General features: G+C 41.8%; 1 protein-coding gene across 2 annotated transcripts; it reads left to right on the top strand.

Annotated features, from left to right (window-relative positions):
* Window positions 1–18,902: 18,902 nt before the first annotated feature.
* Window positions 18,903–22,393, top strand: SMIM30 (small integral membrane protein 30). 2 transcript variants are annotated; one of them, XM_054056613.1, is made up of 2 exons: window positions 18,903–19,075; window positions 20,111–22,393. In XM_054056613.1, the coding sequence occupies exon 2, from the start codon at window positions 20,182–20,184 to the stop codon at window positions 20,365–20,367; it is 186 nt and encodes a 61-aa protein (XP_053912588.1). In that variant the 5' UTR covers window positions 18,903–19,075; window positions 20,111–20,181; the 3' UTR covers window positions 20,368–22,393. The 2 variants fall into 2 exon arrangements, with proteins under 2 accessions (XP_053912588.1, XP_053912589.1); XM_054056614.1 differs by lacking the exon at window positions 18,903–19,075 and adding an exon at window positions 19,082–19,289.
* The last annotated feature ends 338 nt before the right edge of the window (window positions 22,394–22,731 follow it).

Genomic DNA, 22,731 nt, shown 5'->3' with positions numbered 1-22,731 from the left:
GAACAAATACTCTTGAAAATCAGAAAATGAAGAACAATATAAATAAGCCACATTGAATATCTGATTTAAAAACAGCAACCTAAGAACTTCAAAACTTCAGATTTTCAAAAGTGAAAGAGCAAGAAAAAAGAAACCAAGACCAATGTAAAGAAGCACCCTTGCATTCACCACTAAAAGTAAAAAGGTGACGTAACAACTCCTTTTTGAATCTTAGAAAATAAGAGAAAACTTGAAGGAAGCAGCAAGAATAATTAGACCTAAGATCAATGAAGATAAATACAAATTTTTGCTTGTAAACTGACATGAATGACTTGGAGAAGTTTATCTTATAGTCAATAAATAGGGACATCAATGTAAGCATCTTATATACCTAGCAACATTAATTATTAGTTGGTATCAGATGGGGAAGAATATTAAGACATAAGGATTTAATTTTTGTCCTCTCAGGTACTGCTAAATTCTAACAGCCACTGAGAAGAAACAATTTTAAGATAGCTATGCAGATCTCCTACAGGACCCCCTCCAGATGTAAGATATTAATCTTTACAAGAAGTAACTAAATGAGCATTGGAATGAGTTTTTGGGTCAGTAAGAAAGGACGATTAAGAGAAAGACTTAATAAGAAAGTGTGGAGAACATCCATAGCAAATATCGTGAAATCCTGCCAGCTTGGATTGGCAAGCAGTACACTCAATTAAGACATAATAGATAGACTTCATGAATATGAATTTCCCTCTGTTAAAACTTTGCAAACTGTTTAAATACTTACCTCTTCTGCAGCCTTTAGAGATCCTCTGCCACTACAAGTATGCAGCCTGAAACAGAACAGGGCAGGGCCTCTTGGAAAGATATTCCTTTGTTCTTTGCCGAGCAAGTAAGTAAAAAGGATCTTACTATGGATTATTGAAGAACAAAAGATACATTCTCCTAGTGCAAGGAGATACAGCAAAATTGTGAGAGCAGAGAGGGATCTTTCAAGTGCACGTTTGAGCATGGCAGGAGTCTGCCCTGATAAACACACTGTTCTAATACAGAGGGAATTTTGGTACGGCTCCTCACTACTGCCTTTCCTGACTATAGTGAAAAACTGCTGGTCTCCTCTTATTCAGCTCTACTTCAAGCTAAACCACCCACTAGGTCTTCCTGCTTCTCCATAAACTGACACCTAGCAAATTTACAGCATTGAGTCATTTTCCCACAATCACTTACTTGACCTCCAGTTTTTCTGCTCTTGGCTGTTATGCTCTGCTTTGAGGGGCGTCTTCAGTTGGGCACAGTCTTTACAAGCAGATTATATATGCATCACAGTAAAAAGCAGTTATAATACCCAGTTATTAGAGACAGTATGCTCGGCAACCCAAGAAGGTCTTTGCAGGCTGGGAGGGCTCATCCTCGACAGCTCCTGGAAGGGAACCTAAGTGTTGCTGAGCTGCTGATGCCCACCAGCCTCATTGACACCACTAACAATGATGACTCGATTCAATGACCCTGTGATTTCTGACTAACTCTTGACCAATCTCCTTGAGTTTTTCCTTTAAGGTTTTTTTCCATGCTGTGTTTTCCGCTTGAATGCTTCAACTGCTAACAATCCTGTCTCATCAATCCCACATTTTATCCATAATTTTACCTTTCTGCAGAATTTCTCACATCTCTGTCGCAGCAGTATGTGTCAAGGTTATGCAGCAGGGCTGTATGAGAACTGGAATTTGGAGTTCAGGACATGGGCACAGGACCCCTGAGTTCATCTGAGTGCACAGGTTGTATAGTCCTTCCTATACTTTGCCAACTTCTGGATCCCCCTTCCCACATTCCTAGTAAAGGACTCTCCCCACCTCTTCCAGAGCTGAACATAAGCTTATGCAGTCTGGAAGAGAGTGCATCTCCCTGCCCATTGCCAGGTCCAACTCAGAGTCAATCATCTCAGATGTCAAAGTTCTAAAACACCGGAAAGTTTTAGAAAAGAAAAAGCTGTTTCTTTCAAAGAAGAAAGTGATATCTACTGCTAGTTCTGGGGCTGGGGTAGTGTCTTTTAAGGGATGGATTCTTAGAGAGGGAGCTTTGATACAATATTTAAAGATTTTTTTTTTAACTCACTGCCCACTATACTAAGGGACCAAAGTGCAGCCATAGAGCTAACGTGACATAGGAAACATGGCAAGCTTTTAGCACTATGATACTTCACAGCTGGTGTTTAATATAGCTGTTTGCTCCATCAGCTGCGGCAGAACACATTACCAGCCAGATGCTGCCTTCTTCTGTAGGACAGGTAAGACCTGGACAGTCAGTCTTCTATCTGTGCTATCAGTCTTCTCTGTATGCTGTAGTCCAGGGGTCTTCACATGCATGACCGATCATGCACTCTCTTCAGTGATCATGGGACCTTAATTTTTTCATGCCTGACAGGAGAGGGGAGGCTACACATTAATCACTGACCTAAGCATTATTTCAGGTACATATGATGGAGAGCTACAATGTTTGTAGTAAAGCTGCATTTGCTAGTCTTGGGCACTGTGCTGAAAAAGTGGTTTAAAAAAAAAGAAGAACTTAAGCACTTCACTACTATTATAACCATATTGAGACAGAGGGGGTGAGCAGTCACTCACAACACTGGTTACTTCAGCATCAGTCTTTTCACTACCAGCTGTGATAAAATCAGACCACAGAATTTGACATCACCATTACCTGCAGACTATACCATCAAGGAACAGAGCTCATATTTTATCAAATTTATCAGATCATAGAACCATAGAACAGTTTGAGTTGGAAGGGACATTAAAGATCATCTAATTTCACACTCCGACATCGGCAGGGATACATCCCACTAGATTGGGCTGCTCGAGGTCCCATGCCACCTGGCCTTGAACACTTCCAGGAAGCAGGGCATCCACAACTTCCCTGGGCAACCTGTGCTAGTGTCTCACCACCCTCCTCATGAAGAATTTCCACCTAATGTCCAGTCTAAATCTGCCCCTCTCCAATTTATAGCCATTTCCCCTAGTCCTATCACTACATGTTTTCGTAAACAGTCCCTCCCCAGCTTTCTTGTAAGCCTCCTTCATGTACTGGAATGTCACTATAAGGTCTCCTCAGAGCCTTCTCTTCTCCAGGCTGAACAAACCCAACTCTCTCAGCCTGTCCTCATATAGGAGGTGCTCCAGCCCTCTGGTCATCTTTGTAGCCTCCTCTGGACCCATTCCAATAATTCCATATCCTTCCGTTGAGAATTCCAGAACTGGACACAGTATTCTAGATGAGGTCTCACAAGAGCAGAATAGAGAGGCAGAATCACCTCCCTCGCCCTGCTGGCCACGCTTCTTTTGATGCAGCCCAGGACACGGTTGGCCTTCTGGGCTGCTAGTGCACGTTGCTGGCCCATGCCCAGCTTCTCATCAACCAGCACCCCCAAGTCCTTCTCTGCAGGGTTGCTCTCAATCACATCATCCCCAATCTTGTATTGAAACCGTGGATTGCCCTGACCCAGGTGTAAGACCTTGCACTTGGCCTTGTTGAAGCTCACGAGGTTCACACAGGCCCACTTCTCCAGCCTGCCCAGGTCCCTCTGGATGACATCCCGTCCTTCCAATGTGGCAACTACACCACTCAGCTTGGTGTCATCTGCAAACTTGCTGAGGGTGCACTCGATCTCGCTGTCTACATCATTGATGGAAATATTAAACAGTACTGGTCACAGCAAGGATACACGAAGGACACCACTCATCATGGATCTCCATCTGGACACCAAGCCATTTACCACCGCTCTCTGAATATGTCCATCCAACCAATTTCTTATCCATCAAACAGTCCACCCATCAAATCCCTATCTCTCCAATTTAGAGAGAAGGATGTTGTGGGAGACCGTGTCAAAGGCTTTACAGCAATCCAGATAGATCACATCCACTGGTTTTCCTGTGTCCACTGCCATTGTTACTCCACCATAGAAAGCTACCAGGTTGGTCATACAGAACTTGACCTTCGTGAAGCCATGCTGGCTGCCACTAATGACCTCCATGTCCTCCACGTGCTTTAGCATAGCTTCTAGGAGGATCTGTTCCATAATCTTCCCAGGCACAGAGGTGAGGCTGACAGGTCAGTAGTTCCCAGGGTCATCTTTTCTACTCTTTTTTAAAATAGGGACAACGTTACCCTTCTTTCAGTCACCAGGGGCTTCTCCTGACTGCCATGACTTTTCAAATATCATGGAGAGAGGCTTGGCCACCACATGAGCCAATTCCCTCCGGACTCTGGGATGCATCTCATCAGGTCCCACAGACTTACATATGTTCAGGTTCCTCAGGTGGTATTTGTATTTATCAAACATTTTCTCTAAGGCTTTTGCATCTCCAAGAACCTGGCAAATGCCCTTGGGAATACCAAATCCTGTTGCACACATGCTAAATATTTCGGGAAGATGTTGGATTAGATTTTGGCATCCAAGGCTTTTCACTAAAAAATACAATATATTTTTTATGATGAGGCCTTCATAAAAGATATTTTCTTCTAAGGAAAAATAAAAAAAAAATTTAAACTGATAAAATCAACATATAATTTTCATTCTGTGTTTTGAAATGAGAGATGTAAATAATACATAACGCAAAGGTATTTCATAGTAATCTGAGGCTTTACCATTGTGCCTGCCTAAACAGACAAGAAGAATCACAGAGATTTCTTCTAAGAGCCACCAACGTTCCTTTATACTGGTAAGATGAATGCACAGCTACAGGAAGATCCACAATGGATACAACATAGTGATAGTAATAAAAAGTTAAAGAAGTTACACAAGAAGTTACCTAAAAGAGTCATAAATCTTGAAGTACAATGACAATAAATATGCAATTAAATATTCCATTAAAATATCCAGAGGGAGTACTGAAGAAGACCTGTTGCCACAAAGTGATCAAAATGAAGTGCCAATGTTAATGCCATGATACTTACCTAGTTTAGATTTTTAGAATTCTTACACTTATTCACAAAAATGAGGTATTCCTAACTACATTTCCCTAAGATAGCTACAGCTACAGTTGAGTGTGAAATTTTTCCTGCCAAATCTGCTTTTGTCAGACATGCTATATCTGACAGCAGTGTCTGACAATGGGCTTGTAGTTTGGAGGACATGAATTTAAGCAATTTAAAATTATATATGCGACTACGTACATGATAGAGCAATGAACCAGCACCCAAGTGGTTGGTCTGTCTATCCTGGGTGATAAAGAAGATGGGTGATGCCAGCTACTGAGTCCTCATAGTGCCTCCTGGGCTCTTCTTAGGTTGGTCATGATGTGCTGGTTTGGGATGTGCTTCTCTGTATTCTTTATGAAGGGAGTGTAATTCCTCTTACTTCTCCGTTACCTTCTCAGTGTTCCTTGACTTCTGGTCAGAGTATCCTGAGAAACTGTACATAGATACACTGAATTCATGATGACCTGCTGATATAGATGTCATCAGTTCATGTCATTTTTATGTCGCTCCTTCTGGTGCTTCTGCAATTCCATTCACCCTCTACTCATGCCTGTATTCATGTTTCTTTATAATTCCTTGCACAGATAATATAATCCCAAAATTATATCAATGAATCCTGGGTTGACGGCATCTGACACTTTGCTAAACAAAACCAAAACACCTTAGAAAACAATATCAGTATTACTGAAGAACTGCAGGATAATAAAGAGACAAATTTGGTGTAAAAAAAGGCCTATCAGCATTCTAGGATCCGCCACCACTTCCTGAAAATGACACTGTTCATCTCTGTAATGAGAAACTACAGTCACCAACACTTATTTCTCATGCGGTTGCCCCATGGCTTATACAAGAGAGACAAATGTGAGAGATGGACAAAGACATTTATGAGACTGGGGAAGGGGAAGGGATGGGAAATGTGTCTGCGAAGGCCACAGACAGGAACCAAGCACAACAAACTGACCTTGGCATAAACAAGTATCTGGACCTGCCGCTCCCAAAAGCAGCCATGCTGAAGGGCCAGGACTCACATTCTTCCCAGAGCAACACAAAGTTTAAATGAAGACAGCACAGTTAGGTAATTAGTTGGTAGTTTCTTAATGTATTTATAATGCACATGTATATACTTAATATTGTTATTAATGATTGTCAGCAGGAAAAGGAAAAGATTACACTAGCTAATAGTGCTTTCAAAAACCAGGCTTCCCAGGCAGAAAGTTCAAGAGCAGCACTGCAGATCCCTTGCACCTCTATCCTGCCAACTGGAGCCAAAGACGAAGCCTGACCCCTGGCAGGATTCCCAGCACTACACAGCCACAAGTGGAGGATGTCTTATGTTTCTTAGGAAGCGCCTAGCTCTGGGACATTCTTGGTCATGCCTGAAAACTGATTACCAAGTATCTAACCCCTCTGACACTAGTGTCAGGTCACATTGGCATGTAATTCCACCCTAACAAAGCACAGTTCCCAGCCTCTCCTTGACCCTGCACTACACAGGGTAGCGGGGTGGGCAGAGAACTTCTCTATGAGATCATCAAACCATTGAGTTCAGGGTTTGAACTCAAGCTAAGCAGCTGACTTCTCTGGGGGCACCCTTCCTTTTCTGCCTGGAATACCAACCTGTATATATTTGTGTATCTAAGGACACTTTGCAGCCAGGACACTCCTGCCTCATGTGGAAAACGCAAGTTCAAGTCTCTTCTCTAAATCAGGTCCAGGTCAAGACTTGAAGCTGAATTTTTTGGATGCAAGGTGTTGTTCCACACAGTACACTGTTCTGTACACACACTAGCACTTATATAGCTGGTCCCTGGACTGTGGTGAAAGTTACATCCACCTGAAGCACACCTTGAACACAAAGTCTGGTGGTGGCTTCTCCAGCTGTATTGAAGATTCCATTTCTAGAGCTGTCAGTTAAATTCTTTGTTGGGCAACTAATGGGCATCTAGTTAACTAGAGCCATGTCAACTCACAGATGGTTCTGTATGTGGCTGGTGGCAAGATTATGGACACCTATGGATTAAAAGGCAGACAGGGAGTACATGGAGATGCATATAGGCTTTAAGTCTGCTTCATGAATTTGATCTATATTTACCAATGTTATGGATTGAGTGCTTTCGAGGCTTTATATATTGAATTGTCTAGTGCTTTTCCACCAATAAACTGTTATCGTTACTGACTAAGTCACCAATACTTCAGTTCAGTTTCAGTTACTCATAATCACGTCATAAATGAAACAGCGAAAACCAACATTCAGAACTCAGTTCAGTAATTCATAGAACAAACAAGCACAAATTAAAAAAAAAAAAGGTACTATGCCAAACTTCCTTAGATGAATATAGAGAGGACTAAAGAACATTAATTCTCTCATTACTCATCTCATGGTAAGGTCAACTGCATCTAAAGGCTAAGTAATATGCTTTTCTGTAATGCTGAGACCTTCAGGGAAGTATGATTGCTGCGCCTTATAAGCTTGGAAATGTCAGTTGGAGGAAGCGAAGCAAACAAGTCAATATGGTTTATTCTAATTTCAGAATTATCCTAAACTTAGAGCAGATACCTAGAAAACTGTTAGAAATAAAAAAAAAATATAAATACATTTCCCTTCAAGGAATAAGTTATGGTTCTTGTATGAGTTAAGTAGGCAAAAAGACTTGGTATTGAACTTCTAAAACATATGAACTCCAGACACCAGCCAAAGCACTGATCACTGTATGAGCCATTCACTAGGGTTTGTAATGCTAACAGGTAGCGACTCTTTTCCTGCCTCAAACTGACATCAGAGGCTTATCATTCATCCTTCATATAGATAGCAGGAGAATTGACACTCCACATAGACATCATGAATAAAGCCAAACACCATAGGATTCATAGTCCAAGTAACTTTCCCCATCTTCCTAAGAGCAGTTTTTGCACACTATATATAAATATATTACTGTCACAATGACTTGCTGTTGAGATTTTCAGTCCAAGCACAAAAAGTGATCCAGTGCCAAAAAAAAAGGACCACAGCATTAAGAACCTTCAGTAACAGTTGCTGACCTTTCACTACAGAAAACTGTTAGAACAGTGAAACTAGGAATGTAGATTTCTCAGGGGCTTTTAAGGGGTTATTCAGCCTTTCATCTGAGTATTAATTCAAATCCCGTCTGGACCAGCATTCTTCTTTCAGCCATATTCAGCTGATAATTACCCTGCTAAAGTTAAATGATTGCCACCAGCCTGAGTTTGGAAAAAAATGTTAACTCTTAGACTTCTTTTGTATTACCCAATATATTACCGAATATAATCCCAGTTCTGTGGGACTTCCTAAAACAGCCACAGCATCATACCACAAAGCACCTGGTCCACCAGCAGTGAAAGTTACAGAACTGATCAGAACCTATTTCTTTAGAGCAATAAATTTAGATGACCTCCATCTGGCTTCACATCTTAAAACTCATCAAAACCAATCTTCTGGTTTCTCCCCCACAGTATGAAGAAGACAAATGTTATCTGCAGCTTGCAGTGTAATCTTCTACCCCTGCTTTCTGCCAGACACCTAAATGTCAATAGACCTTGACACAGCTTTCTTTTTAAATCAAAATCCAACCTTTTCACTCTATATCTAGTGTCAAAACACCCTTCCATGCTTTTGTCATCTCCCTCTTTAACCTATATACCCCTCTCATTTATGGCCTCCCCATGACCTGCATAAATCTTTTCTGATGCTTTGAAAATAATGAAAAGGCATGAAACAGAAGGATAATGTTTGCAAGGAAAGCAATGTCTAAACCAATCTGGACATAGCTATTGTGTTCCAAAATGCACACCCTTATGGATATATGCTTTATAATTGCCTGCAATCATGGATAAATAAGGGGCTACATTACTACAGGCTGGTGAAGAGAAAGTGTGACTTATTATCTCTATTTGGACTGTTAGTCATAAAAGAGTCAGAATAAATTTTGAATCCCTCAGTGCCTGACACTTCCAGAAGATGACAGACACTGGAAAAAAGAGTCCCCAGGAATTACGAATATGAGCAACTAGCACCACCTATTAAATATTTTCAAAATATTTTGCAATGCAAACAGATAGACAATGTATTTATAATTTAGTCAAAACCACTAGAATGCAAATTCTCCGACAAAATTGGTTTCAAGCTTAGTAATCTCCTGTTACCCCTTTTTGAGGAGTGTATTCTCCACATCCTTGAAAGCATTACATACTAGAATCCATTTTCAAAGGCTCTTTAAAGCAGATGAATTTTCTACATGTTTGCTTGTATTTATAAAGTTTGGCTGAATGGTCATTGATGTTTTGTCTCAGACGTGTGTGATGACACATGACACTGAGGCATAAAACCTGGCTTCTACAGACTGAAAATCCAACCTCAATACTTAGAAAAATCTTATGAAAAAAGTGGGACACCAGTTGCAAGGACTTCTTGCCTTCTCCGTTTGCTGGGGTACATGTTTAGGCTTTATCTGGCAGGGCTATGAATGTGCTGCTCCTGAACCCATGAAGCAATCAAGCATGGGAGTAAGTTTAAAGAGCTGACTCGTCTCGCTGACTATCCAGGTTCCATGTATGTGCACACAGCATAGCATATGATTAATGCTTCACAGGATGTCAGCCAAAACATGAGGGCTGTCATTCTGCTCAGGCTAAGGGGAAGTGAAACATCCTAAATAGTTCAGGAGAGTATATGTGCTTATATATATACACATCTGTTTACATACATAGAAACATGTTTGCCAGTGTGTGTGTTTTATACACTCATATTATCATGGGCATTGGGTATTTTATCTAAGAAGTGACAAAGTTCGAGCCTTGCTGTGTTGATACTGTCAAGTTCACAGCCACAGATTAAACGACTGCAGGCAATATTTATAGACACTTGTGAAGAGAAGTAATACTTCCTTAATGCATAAAATGTGTCATTTTCCCTACTACTGCTCTGAAGAAAGGACTGATTCTCAAAATCAATTACACAAAACAGCAAACAGCCTTCTAAGTGAAGCTTATATCCCACTGGAATCTGAGCATTGGTAGAATAAAATGTTTTGTGAATTAAGATGCTACCAATAAATTTTTAAAATAGTAATATAAAGTATATATCTACGTTGCATGTATCTTTATAGCTTCCATCACGGTATTTTTTATCTCAGATGGAACATAACGCCAGTCAGCATGGAAAATGCTGAATTTTGTCATTGCAAAAGATTTCTCTTATTACATTCATGGGTTTTGTGGTTTTGGCAGGAAATTCCATATATCTCAGCGGAGACAGCACATTTTCACAAAAGGATTTTCCTTTTTCATTTCCACAGAGGTCTGTGGAAGTTACCACCAGCTACAATGGGAAAAGAGGTGGCGAGATTAAGAAGGCACAGGATCATTTCCTGACTCTACTGTTGATCTTCCACAAGAATCAGTTTCATCTTTCCATGTCTTCATTATTCCAGCTGTCCTTCATAACTTACCATTAAATCCATGTATGAAAACTAGTATTTAAACATCTCTTGAAAACCACTACGTCCATGAAAAAGTTTCCAATAACTTCGGTGGTTGAGTTTGAATTGAGTGCTCTAATATTAATCTAACTGTTATTATTATTACTTTATTATTTAGATGTGTATGATTACTAAACATGCACATAAAAATATATAGCTTCCATATTTCATGTGTCTCATATTTTTATCACTGTGGTCACTGGAGCCATTAGGGTGAGATATGTCAGTTTTAATTACATGTACTTACAACTATATTTCTCAGTTTACATGTCACAAGTGATATTTCTCACTGCATGAATTTTCAGACTAGTAACAGAAGCTAAATGCATTTTCCTTTAAAAGTTTGTATAATCTGTGAAATACAAAGGCATTAAGCAGTTATATTTTTCCAAATCACGGTGTCTTTTGTAACGACAGCTGTGTATTTAGTTCAACAGTGAAACTCAAACTGTTTTGCTAATGAAAAGGGAGCCAAATAACCAAGTGCTGGAATGAATTGCAGGCTATTGAGAGCGGACGGTTGGCTCATTAAATGTGCCCCTCATGAATGATGTCTCTTCCCTTTAGACTGGCACTGAAATAATCCAGATTTACTTTGTATTTTACAAAGTATTTTTAGGGTCTTCTATGATCAAGATGAGACACAAGAAATACATTCCACAAATAAAATCCATTTTGTTAGCTTGCAACAGCAAAACTTCAGCATTTACCAAAGAAATGCATGCAGCTGTTTTTTTGGATACATGACTTTCAGAATAATTATTTATAGGATTTCCTGTGGGTTTACCACTACCCTCAGACTGCACATCCATCAGAAAATTAATGACATTTTGGTGATATTGAGAAGAAAGATAGCTTTTTTTTTCAGATACAGGTGGAATCACAGCCTCACTGAAGGCAATGGGGAAATTCAAATACATGTCAATGAAACAATACATAGAGAATTCAAGTTCAGAAACACTAAAGAATATATCCAAGAATCAAAATATTTTAATTAGTTCTCAATAGAGTCAGCTGCAACTATGGCATCTCTTTTTCCGTTAAATAGTTCAGTTTTATTCTCTTCTCTGATTGTCTTCAGCAACTCTTACCTTCAGTTTCACTCTATGTGACTTAGATCTTCTCTTTTTTTCCTGTTTTGCTTCTCCAGGCTTTGTTCATTTCTACTTCTGTGCATAAATGTAATTGCTTCTTGCATTGGATATGCTTCCACAAGATCTGTAGTCATCTGAACCTCTTGTTCATTTTGTGAGAGGACTGTTAACTCTTCATGAACTATAGCTGAGCAGTCTGGTCCCTGCCCAAGGGACTGACACTGGACCCTGACAAAAGGGTTCCAAAAGATCTGAGTCACTCCAAAAAGTTCCTCTTGAGCATTTGCTGACCTGATGAACAGACATACTGAGCTGCCTTTTAAGGCCTCATTACAAGGACTACACGAGAGCATGTTCTAATTAGTGTCTCAAAACCACAGAGCATTTAATGAGAATGTGATAACTTGAACAGCTGTCGAGGGGTGTATAAATTACTCCAAAACCCCTCTGGTGCTCTGAACAGTGTAAAATTTGGAGACCATAGCAGCATTGCAAGGCCATACCATTTGCCAAGAGCATTCTGGGCTGCATTAGGAAAGGCATTCCCAGGAGGTCGAGGGAGGTGATCTTTCCCCTCTACTCAGCACAGGTGAGACACATCTGGAATGCTTGGTTGAGTCCTTTCCTCCACAGAACAAGAGTGACATGGATATGCTGGAATGAGTCCAGCAAAGGGCCACAAAAGTGTGGAACATCTTGCATGTGAGAAGAGATTAAGAGAACTGAGATGGATTAGCTTGGAGAAGAGAAGGCTCAGGCACCTTAGCAATGCATATAAACATCTAGCGGGTGGGGGGCGGTTATAGGAGAAAGAGCCAGGCTCTTTTCATTTGGAGGGAGTTCGGATGCACCACTCTAGTTGATATCTACCTTTATCATGCTTCTACAGAAACCCCAGGAGCCTGCTCCTCACAATCCAGAAATAGCATGGCCGTGCTTGCAATAATCACAGGGAATCCCCAGATTTGCCATTATTGATGAGTAGCTCTCACATTCCCCTGCAGAGTTCAGCAGGGAACCCAATCAATGGGTGCTTAACTCTAGCTGGCATCCTCTGCACTCACTCCTATGGTTCCACTGCTCCTGCCTCCTGTCAGCACCAACTCCAGAGCTTTTTTTCTGCAGGGCTGGCAGCTGCCTTCACGCCTCTCTGCTCCAGCCAACTCTGCACAGAGGCATCTTTGAAGTGTTGGCGTAAGAACTCAAAGAGATTCCAGTGGGCAGAGGAGATCCCCTGCTAGGTTAAAAGAGCAAAGGACTGAAGGAAAAGGAATCACTGGGCTATTTAATCCTTTATTTTCATGTCTGTATAAAGGACAGCAGGAAGTATGTTGTACCAAAGGAAAGAATTTTCCATCAAAAAGTGGTGCAATTCTTTCTGTAAGCTATTCCGTGCTGTCAGAAAGAAGTAACTTTTGCTTCTCAAAGGGATCAAAAGGAGTCTGCTAGGGGTGACAAAAGAAAAGTAGAAGTTAACCTCCCGACATGGCAATAGGATAAGCCAGTGTGAAGGAAGATTATACTGCAAAGACCTTCTAGGACTGAGAAGAAAATTGTCTTTGGTTCAACAAAAGATGGAATGTAACACCAGAGGATTAAGTAGTGAGGGAACACAGTAAAAATGACAAACTCGAGAAAGAGACACCTTTGAGGCAGCATTTTGAATAAACAAAGCTGCAGGGGCCACAGAGGGAAACCAGAATAATTTTCAGAACATGACTTTAGGTCATGGACTCAGAAGAGAACTAGGCCTAGGAGCTGCTGTGCTACAGGCTGTAAGACTTCAACACCATCAAGCAGGAATAAAAGAGAGGGAAAGACAAAGAAAACCATGAGTCAAGGATGGCATTCAAGCTGTATTTGTTGATAAGGGCAACCAGGGACAACATATAGAGAGTCAAGAGTTAAAAAGCACAGATGGAAGCCTAGCATACTCTTGGCAGCAGAAAAGGAGAATTCAGTGCTAAAGATTCAAAAAGCAGAAGTAAAGATTCAAAAAGGAAGTGTTTTGTTGATTTTCATTTTTATTTTAAAAAAAAAAGTGTTCACTGGATTTGGGAAGAGAAATGAGTTTCAAAAGCAGTCCACCAGTCAAAGAGACAATGAAACACAGACCTTCATGCTGAAGATGCTAACTAGAGACAGCAATATGAGCAGCTCCAGCTGATGAAGGAAGGAATGAGCCATACTGTATGGAGATGTAGGACATAACTAGAGCAGTTTTGGGCAGCATGTTTGGAGAGGTTAAAGATGACAGGAATAAAACAGATGAAGTGATAGTACAGGAAGGGAATCCAACTGGTGTTTTCATGACAGTGAAAGTCTATGACTGCCTACATTTATCTGAGAGGAAACTTATGTACTGAGAAAAAAGAAGGCAGGATGAAGCAGATTCCCATGATAAGGAGAGCATAATGAAAAAGGAAGGAGGAGAAAGGATGAAGTCAACATATCCGTGACAACAGACTGAGAAGGGAACATGGAAAAGATGAGAGAAGTAATTAATGCTGTATCTTAACTTCGTTTTTTCCTCAGAGGCAAATCAGGTGGTTTGTGGTAGAGCCTACTTTCTGATGGGAAGCTCAAATTAAAACACCCAGAGAAGTCCAAATAAAGCAAGTCACAGATTTTGTAAGAGAAAAAACGGGTGCAGATCTGTGAGTAAAGAGAAGAGATAAGGACATAGTGATAGATAAAATGCCAGATAAAGTATTACCAAGGAAAAGTAGCTCAAGGGTGGACATGTTGATGTAGAAATAACCGTCGTATTGTAGTCAATGTCTTATCAGTAATCAGAGTTAGCATTTCTCATCACAGCAGTACCACCAAAGTCCAAAAATTGGTCAGAAAGCTTCACAAATCAGTACGGTAAAGCAATAAACAAATGGATCTCAAAAGAAGATGAACTAAGTAATACAAGAGAAAAAAAAAAATCCTACAAAAAACTCTGAATACTCCCTTCAGTGTGTAGTCTTGTTCGGCTTGCAACTTTTTCCTCTCCAGAAAGTGCACTTTATTTTCAATTTCCAGTCTCCTGCCTACCTCCTCAGCCTTGTGCTCAAAATTTACAAAGCTCTAGCTTGTCAGCTCTGGGAATTCTCTGTCTTTCCTCTGAATATTAGTTACATAATAGCTCAAGCAAAGCAATCAAAACCGTGATAGGTCAAAAGGAAGATTTGCCCGAGGTGATGCAGGAAGTTGATGGCAGAGCTTGAAGCTGAATACACATTTCTTTGCTATTCAGACAGAACAAAAAACTGCTAGGGCCTCCTTCACTGTTTAGATTTTGTTGGCTTTTTTTCAAAGCAGCACTCTTTCTGAAGCCAAAACTACAAAATGCAATGACATTGAAAGAGCTAATAAGCCAAAGAAGTATCCTCAAACAGCACTGCTTTCTAGCTTTCAATGGCACTTCCATGATATTACAAATAAATTACATATCACACAATCAATATTTTCTACATCTCCACTGCACTCCTCTCTGTCATTTCAGCTGCCTGCAAGTATGTACAGCGGTCGAGAAGAGGGAAGAAATCATAAGATGAGTACACTGAACCCGGTCTTCCCTTTAGAGTTTACAGTCCTCACCGTCAAAATACTTAAGTGCAAAGATGCCGTAGTTCTTTGGCATTGACAGTTCTAGCTATAAAAGGCAGACTTGAAAGACATTGTTCAACCCCTCAGCATTTGTTTTGTGGAACTAAATGACAACTATTGAAGATTTTAGTTGGTAAGTGGTGGCAACAGCAAATACAGCACTGAATTTTAAAGAAATTTAAACATTTTTTTGCCATTGCAGAGTGTGGGCATAAAAGATTCCACTGCTGCGCGTATGCTAGTGCCTTAGCATACCCGTGGTATCACAAGGAAGCACAGAGTCAGCGGCAGAGGCCCTGAAGCTTGCTAGACCTTGGAATCATTAAAAGAATGTGCAATTCCAAGTAGAAAACCAAAACATAAAAATAAGGACCACAGCTACAGCGTTAGTCATTGCTCGGTGGAAATTCACCAGGGTAGATGTTAGCTGGGTACAGAGGGACTATATAAGTTTTTGTCTTTTCATATTAAAGCGATTTCGTTTGTCCCTCCAAAGTGGAGTCCATGCCTTTATTCGCTACAGCAGAGCAGTGTAACATTTAGCTGTCAGTGGTGCAGGGCACAGTAAATAGGCCAAGCAAGAAACTAAGAGGGCCAGGACTCCAAGGCCCACCCTCTGAGATGACAACAGTGATGAAGATGACATCTATCTATTGCACACCAAATTGCCACTCTTTGGGTTCTGTAGGGGTTACAATTTGTCTGTGATTCATTAAGGAACAAGCCAGGCATTGTATCATTACTCTCCTCCACGCCATGACAACTTTCTCAGAAATGTGAGGTTTTTTTCTCCAGTGAGTTTAACTGGCATCAGCTTCTTGGGAAAATGCCTTCAGAACTGAACATGAAGCATCCAGATCTGAAAAACTGTGAGACAGGTGTTTCACGAATAAAAAGGATGCTTATGTGTGATACTGATATTTATTTTATATTTTTATTTATTTTGTACATATATTATTTTATATTTTTATATACTGAAATATATTTATACTGGTGAGGTACTGGAACAGGTTGCCATGGGAAGTTGTAGATGCCCCATCTCTGGAACTGTTCAAGGCCAGGGTGGATGGGGCCTTGGGCAGCCTGATCTAGTGGGAGGTGTCCCTGCCCATGGCAGGGGGAGTGGAACTAGATGATCTTTAAGGTCCCTTCCAATCGAAACTATTCCATGAGTCTATGATTATTATTTGTATTATCAGAGAGTCTACGTACTGCTGCTTATGAAAAAGATGATTTCGTGCTACTTGATATAAAGAGGGGGCAAAAAGACTGTTCCTGTCCTTGGGTTTATTGTCTAAGGCAATTGACACTTGATGGATCCAGACAGATGGAGAAAAGAACGGCATTAATAAAAGAATGATGATCGGCACAATAGCAACATCCCACCTCAGATTTACAAAGTTCCTATAAGCATGAAGTGCATGAGCATAGTTGCTCAAGGGCAACTACAGTGAAATTGTATAAGACAGAGGCAAGGCTCTAAAGCTCTATGTAAGTTGAGCAGTCTACCCAGGCTTTCACTGCTTTTCAAGAAGCCCATCCGAAGCACATGGCACCGTGCTGAGAACCCAACAAAACCGCTTTAACTGCTTCCCTCAGAGCAGGAATAGGTTATGATGGCACCACTTAATATTTGTTATCATTGTTGCGCCTGGGCCTGGATCTGAATCATAGAATGCTTTGAGTTGGAAGGGACCTTTATAGGTCCTAGTCCAACCCACCTGCAGAAGCAGAGACATCTTTAACTAGATCAGGTTGCCCAGAGCCCCATCCAACCCGACGTACAATGTTTCCATGAAATTAAGCAGGCACTGCCTGTAGTCGAACTAAAGGTGACCTGTGCTCTTTATTTTTAAAGAAAAGAGCAGATAAACAGCCCAAGTGGGTGCATCCTTGTAATTTCACTTCCACCGAGACACAGCGCATAGGCATGGCCTCTGCTCTGTTCTCCTCGGGCAAGATTCCCCAAGGCCGCTCTCAGCAGGCACCTGGTGACCCAGAACAAGAAGTAGTTACTATTACAAAAAGTGGAATATTTTTTATCTAAGCTAAAGTAGAGGTAAGTTTTGTGAAAAATGCCTATTCATGGGTAAAATATTGAAAGGGACAAAGTCTTCAAAGCAAAGACAATAATATTTTTATTTTACAATTCAGCGCTGAATTGTATGCCCTTCTAAAAACAAACATCCCATTTTACAAAAGCAGTAGGTATATATACTAGTTTGCGACAAAGAACCGTGTAAGTGCTCAAAGAATGTTAATTCTTTTTATGTTATCGAACCACCTCTGGCGACTTCCTTCAGGTTCTTTCTTGACCTAATACAACTACATCTTACAAGACAATTAAGCATATCAATAAATTCTTTCAACTCTAGGAGAGTGTTTATCCTTTAGGGTTATTCATCCATGTCTGGAAATTGTCTGCATATCATCTCTTGATACAAGACAGATTTATATTACAAGATAATTAAACATACAAACCAGCTGCAGCAAAACGTATCAATTAATTCTCACAGTTTCATCTAAGTAATTGTATTTTTTTTGAAAGTTAGACAGAATGTTCCTCTGATAGCATGTTTTCTTTCAAGCAGTGTTTTTCCACTGTTCATTCTTTGGTGGTGCTGGTCAACGAGAAGCTTGACATGAGCCGGCAATGTGTGCTTGTAGCCCAGAAGACCAACCGTATCCTGGGCTGCACCAAAAGAAGTGTGGCCAGCAGGGAGAGGGAAGTGATTCTGCCCCTCTGTTCCTCTCTTGTGAGACCTCATCTGGAGTGCTGTGTCTAGTTCTGCAATCCTCAACATAAGAAGGATATGGAACTGTTGGAACAGATCCAGAGGAGGGCTACAAAGATGTTTAGAGCCTTAGAGCACCTCCCGTATGAGGACAGGCTGAGAGAGTTTGGCCTGTTCAGCCTGGAGAAGGCAAGGCTCAGAGGAGAGCATACAGCGACCTCCCAGTACCTGAAGGGGCTACAAGAAAGCTGGAGAGGGACTGTTTACAAAGGCTGGTAGTGATAGGACATGGGGCAATAGCTGTAAACTGGAAAGTAGAAGAGTTAGACTAGACAGGATGAGGAAATTCCTCATGCTGAGAGTAGTGAGGCACTGGCACAGGTTGCCCAGGGACGCTGTGGCTGTCCCATTCCTAGGGGCGTTCAAGGCCAGGTTGGATGGGGCCTTGGGCAGCCTGATCTAGTGGGAGGTGTCCCTGCCCATGGCAGGGGGGTTGGAACTGGATGACCTTTAAGGTCCCTTCCAACCCAAACTATGATTCTATGATTCTTTGACGATGATAACACCTTGTGTGCCGTGCGATCTGCGCCAAACACGTCTTCTGTAATCACCTCCGTTTGGAGTCTCTCCCATCTCAAAGGCATGGTCAGGCAGAGCTGGAGCCAGCTCCAAATTTGCAAGAGTTCTGCCTATTCCAAAATTCTTAATAACATTAAAATTAGTCCTTGGAAAGTATTAGAATATACCTAAGATTTCTGGGAAACTTTATGCAAATGTATGTAAGTGTCAAACACATTCTCTCCCAGCTCTTGTCTGGCTGCACACCACGGATGGCAATCGCCCCGCACGCTGCCCAGGCCGGGATGCCTGATTCCTACCACTCCAAAACAAGCCGTACAGAGGTTTATTTATGGCACTTTCGGTGCCGGTTCCACCCCCCACCCCCCCTCCAAAGCCCAGGGACGAGCGGGGCGCGGACGGCGCGCGCCGGCTGGGGAGGGTGGAAGAGAGGGGGCGGCCCGGGTCACGCGCCCGCCTCTTCCTGTCATGGCCGCGGCCGAGCGGGGCGGTTCGGCGGCCCCGGGAGTGCAGGGACCTGCTGGCGGCAGCAGGTGACGGAGCTCCGGGGGTTGCCGCTTTGTTCCGGGTGGCCCAGGCGGACTCGGCAGCCGCGGAGAACTTCGGCGCAGTGTTTGGCGTGCGTATCCCGGGAATGAGCCGTTCCCTGCGGGAACGCAGACCCCATCGGGAGTGTCGTGTGCAGCTCTGGGATCCTCGGCATGAGAAGGATATGGAGCTGTGGGAACGGGTCCGGAAGAGGGCTACAACGATGATCAGAGGGCTGGAGCACCTCCCATACGAAGACAGGCTGAGAGAGTTGTTCAGCCTGGAGAAGAGAAGGCTCTGAAGAGGTCTTATAGAGACCTTCCAGTACCTGAAGGGGCTACAAGAAAGCTGGGGAGGGACTGTTTACAAAGGCTTGTAGTGATAGGACTGGGGCAGTGCGTATTAACTGGAGAGGGACAGACTTACGCTAGACATAAGGAGGAATTTTCTCACCTTGAGAGTGGTGAGGCACTGTCACAGGTTGCCCAGGGAAGCTGTGGATGCCCCATCCCTGGATCAAGGCCAGGTTGGATGGGGCCTTGGGCAGCCTGATCTAGTGGGAGGTGTCCCTGCCCATGGCAGGGGCGTTGGAATTGGATGATCTCTAAGGTCCTTATAACCCGAATTATTCTGTGAAAAACACTTGTGGAGCAGTGTGTCCGGGCCGGTGCCTGCATGCACCTCAAAGGGACTGATAACAGGCGGGATGTTTTGTCTCACACCACGCGTGTGCATGGCAGGGCTCCGGGAAGGGCTGGCGTGTAAGTTCCCATCCTTGCCAGCAGGCTACAGCCTCCCCCGGCTCATGCATCCCAGGAATGTCCTCGTAGCAGAAGGTATGGGTGAGCCGTGTGTTTTGGCCACTCAGTCTGAAGCACAAAGCAAAAGAGGCATGATGTGTGCAGGCACAGACAGGCTGGCAGGAGAGCCTGTTCTGAGTTTGCCTCAGGGTAAGGCTCCTAAAGATCTCATTCTACAGAGCTGCGCAACATTTGTAATTATAAAGATACAAATTAAATATCCTAAATCCCATGCAGATGTTTGTAATACATTGATCGTGTTGGTTGGCTTTGGGAAAGAAAGTTCCAGGGGAAATGTTGTCATGTTCCTTTTGTTTCCCTTGCAGATACTGCTGAAGTACCTGTTTTCCAGCACTTTCCTCATTTAATCGTCCATTTGGGTCAGCTGGTTGGCAACATGCCTTCTACTGAGAGCACCTCAAAACTTTTCCTGGTCCTTATTTTATTGCTGATGGTGCTGCCAGTAGCTGAAGCCCTGGATGCAGGAGACACCATCGCCTTCCTACTAGGCCTCGCTGTCAGTGTCGTCGGATTCTGTGCCTGCCTTGGCTTGTACGCAAGGAAAAGGAATGGGCAGCAATGATTTCAAGAGATGCTCAGATGAGGTTCCAAATTCAGCTTGCGGTTGATGTCTAGGGTGTAAAACTGAGCTTCGGTTCTGGATTACTTTCAAAAACCATGTAGTAGATAATTCTGCAAACCCCTCTTGCTGTGCAATACAACAGAATCAAGACTGTACCCAGTAAAAAGGGTTTGTAGGGCTCTGTCCTTATGACAGTAAGATGATTTTATATTGCTTGTGATTAAATATTTCCTAGAGAAGGGTAAGAACTTTTTGAATGGGGAGGGAAAAGTATAGAGTAGTTCATAGCAGATGGTTATAAATGGAGCATGCGTGGGAGACCATCAAGAAGTTCCACAATTTTGGTTTCAGGAGTTTATCAGGAGGAAGCAGCTATTAATCTTGAAGTTAGGATGACAAGGCTTTGGAAGTACTCCTAACTACATAACTAATGAGAAGATTGCTTTGACTTGTGTGGATGTGCTCACATTCTTTGTAATGACAGTTAACACCTAACAGCTCACTTCTGCTGTCATGGGGATGAGACTTTGGAGAACTAAGAAAACATGGAAAACTGTATTTCTTACATATTTTTATTTTAGAATGTGCCTCTCCTGTAACCTGTGTTCTTGTTACCATGTAGATACACGTAAGAATGGGACCACTATTTTTCTTTAACGTGTATTTCACAGAAGAGCACACGTAAGGCTGTGTTAATCAAATGGGGGGGTTTATTGTCTTGTTTATTTTTTCAACTTAGCTTTCCTTTAGGCACACCGCGCTTAAGGCTTATTTCATTTGTTTGGTTTTTTTTTTTTCCCCGAAACTGAAGACTCATATTTTAATGGGGAGTTATGTGTAGTGTTTCTGCATTGGGCATTATTAGAATTACATACAAGACGGTTGTGCACACGTTTCTTTTGCAATATGGAAACAACATGTTTTGTTAAAATCCTGAGTTTAGTCAACAGGTCCATTGTTCTTGAGTGTCTTCCTTGTGACAAACTTATGTTGTCAGCTAAACTTCTTGTCCAGTTGATGCATAGGAGTTCCGCAGAAGATTAGGTCCAAAACCGAAGTAAAAAATCTCGATGCAAAATGAGAGATGTAAATAGTCTTACTCTGTTCATGCTCAGTCACGTTGTATGGTATAAAATTAAAAGATTTTACTCAGTAGCATATCCAGGACCTGTTTCTTTAAGTACCAAAGGTGAAATGGCATAGCCAAGAATGTCTACCACAAGTCCCTCTGGCTTGTTAGGGTGTCCTAGCTGTCTGCTTGAGACAAGAATCACAATATCTAATAGCAGCAGAATACGTAGTGTAGAAAGGTGAGCTCTCCACAGTTCACAGAATTTCTTTCTAATCTTGTGCTGTGGACGCTGCCACTCTTGCTAGAAACCTTGGCTTTTATCTTTCAGAGCTAGGGAAAAAGGTTAAATGTGATGCAGAGCTATATATTTTGATACTATTCCTCTCCTTCCTCTGTAAGTGTCTCTGTTCAGTAGAGCACAAAGAAATGGCTAGAAGGGTTGTCAGACAGGTCTTATGTAAGTAATTGGGTGGGCAGATCTGTATGCCATTTGTGATTGCTTTGACTTCTGTTTCTAACCTCTGAGGAGGTAGAAGCCTTGGTTATTTCAGTCTTGCACTTTGTTCTTCTCTCGTGGCTGATGGAGGAAGGCAAAACAAAAGCTTCCAAAACTGCTTGAGGATGAAACTGTAGGACTTAAGCCAGTAAGCCACAAGAATGTACATTTCTGCTCTTCAGTTACGGAAATAATAATGGTCACAAAGTTAGTCTGATGAGATTCAAGGCTTTCCAGGTAGCTGTTCATGAACCCAACCCTTTTTGTGGCTTCCAAAAGTCAGAAACTACAACTTCTATGTACAAATGAATTTTGCAACTGTAGGAGGATCTTCAGACAGTAGAGTCACTTCTGAAAGTTGCCGAGCAGCAGTAGATGATCCTGTATGCAGTTAATCAACTGAGTGGATGCAAGTGCACATCAAGAGTGATCTTTCATATACTCACTTGGGTAAACCATTACCCTTAAAAACAGAACCAAAAAAAACCAAAACCAAACCAAGATTGCCACTCAATTCACTTTTTATTTTCCAAAATTATAAAGTTTTGCTGATTTTTCAGTAGAATATTAAATATTGCTCTTTTGATAGAATAAATTTTATCACAAGCAGCTTTTCACAGACTTCTTTATCTTCACTTTGGAAAAGATCCCTGACAATAGTTTCACAGAATTGTGCAACAATTTCACTGTAGGAGAACAAAATATTAGCAGAGGAATTGGCATCAGGCAATAGCAATGTGAGGAACTATAGCTTCTTTTCCTGAAGCTGTATCTACTTCATTGAAAGGTGTTTGTG

Source organism: Cuculus canorus, chromosome 1 (assembly GCF_017976375.1).
Source record: "Cuculus canorus isolate bCucCan1 chromosome 1, bCucCan1.pri, whole genome shotgun sequence".
Lineage (NCBI taxonomy): Eukaryota > Metazoa > Chordata > Aves > Cuculiformes > Cuculidae > Cuculus > Cuculus canorus.
Note: the sequence above shows the minus strand (reverse complement) of the source record. Positions and strands in the feature narration are given on the sequence as shown.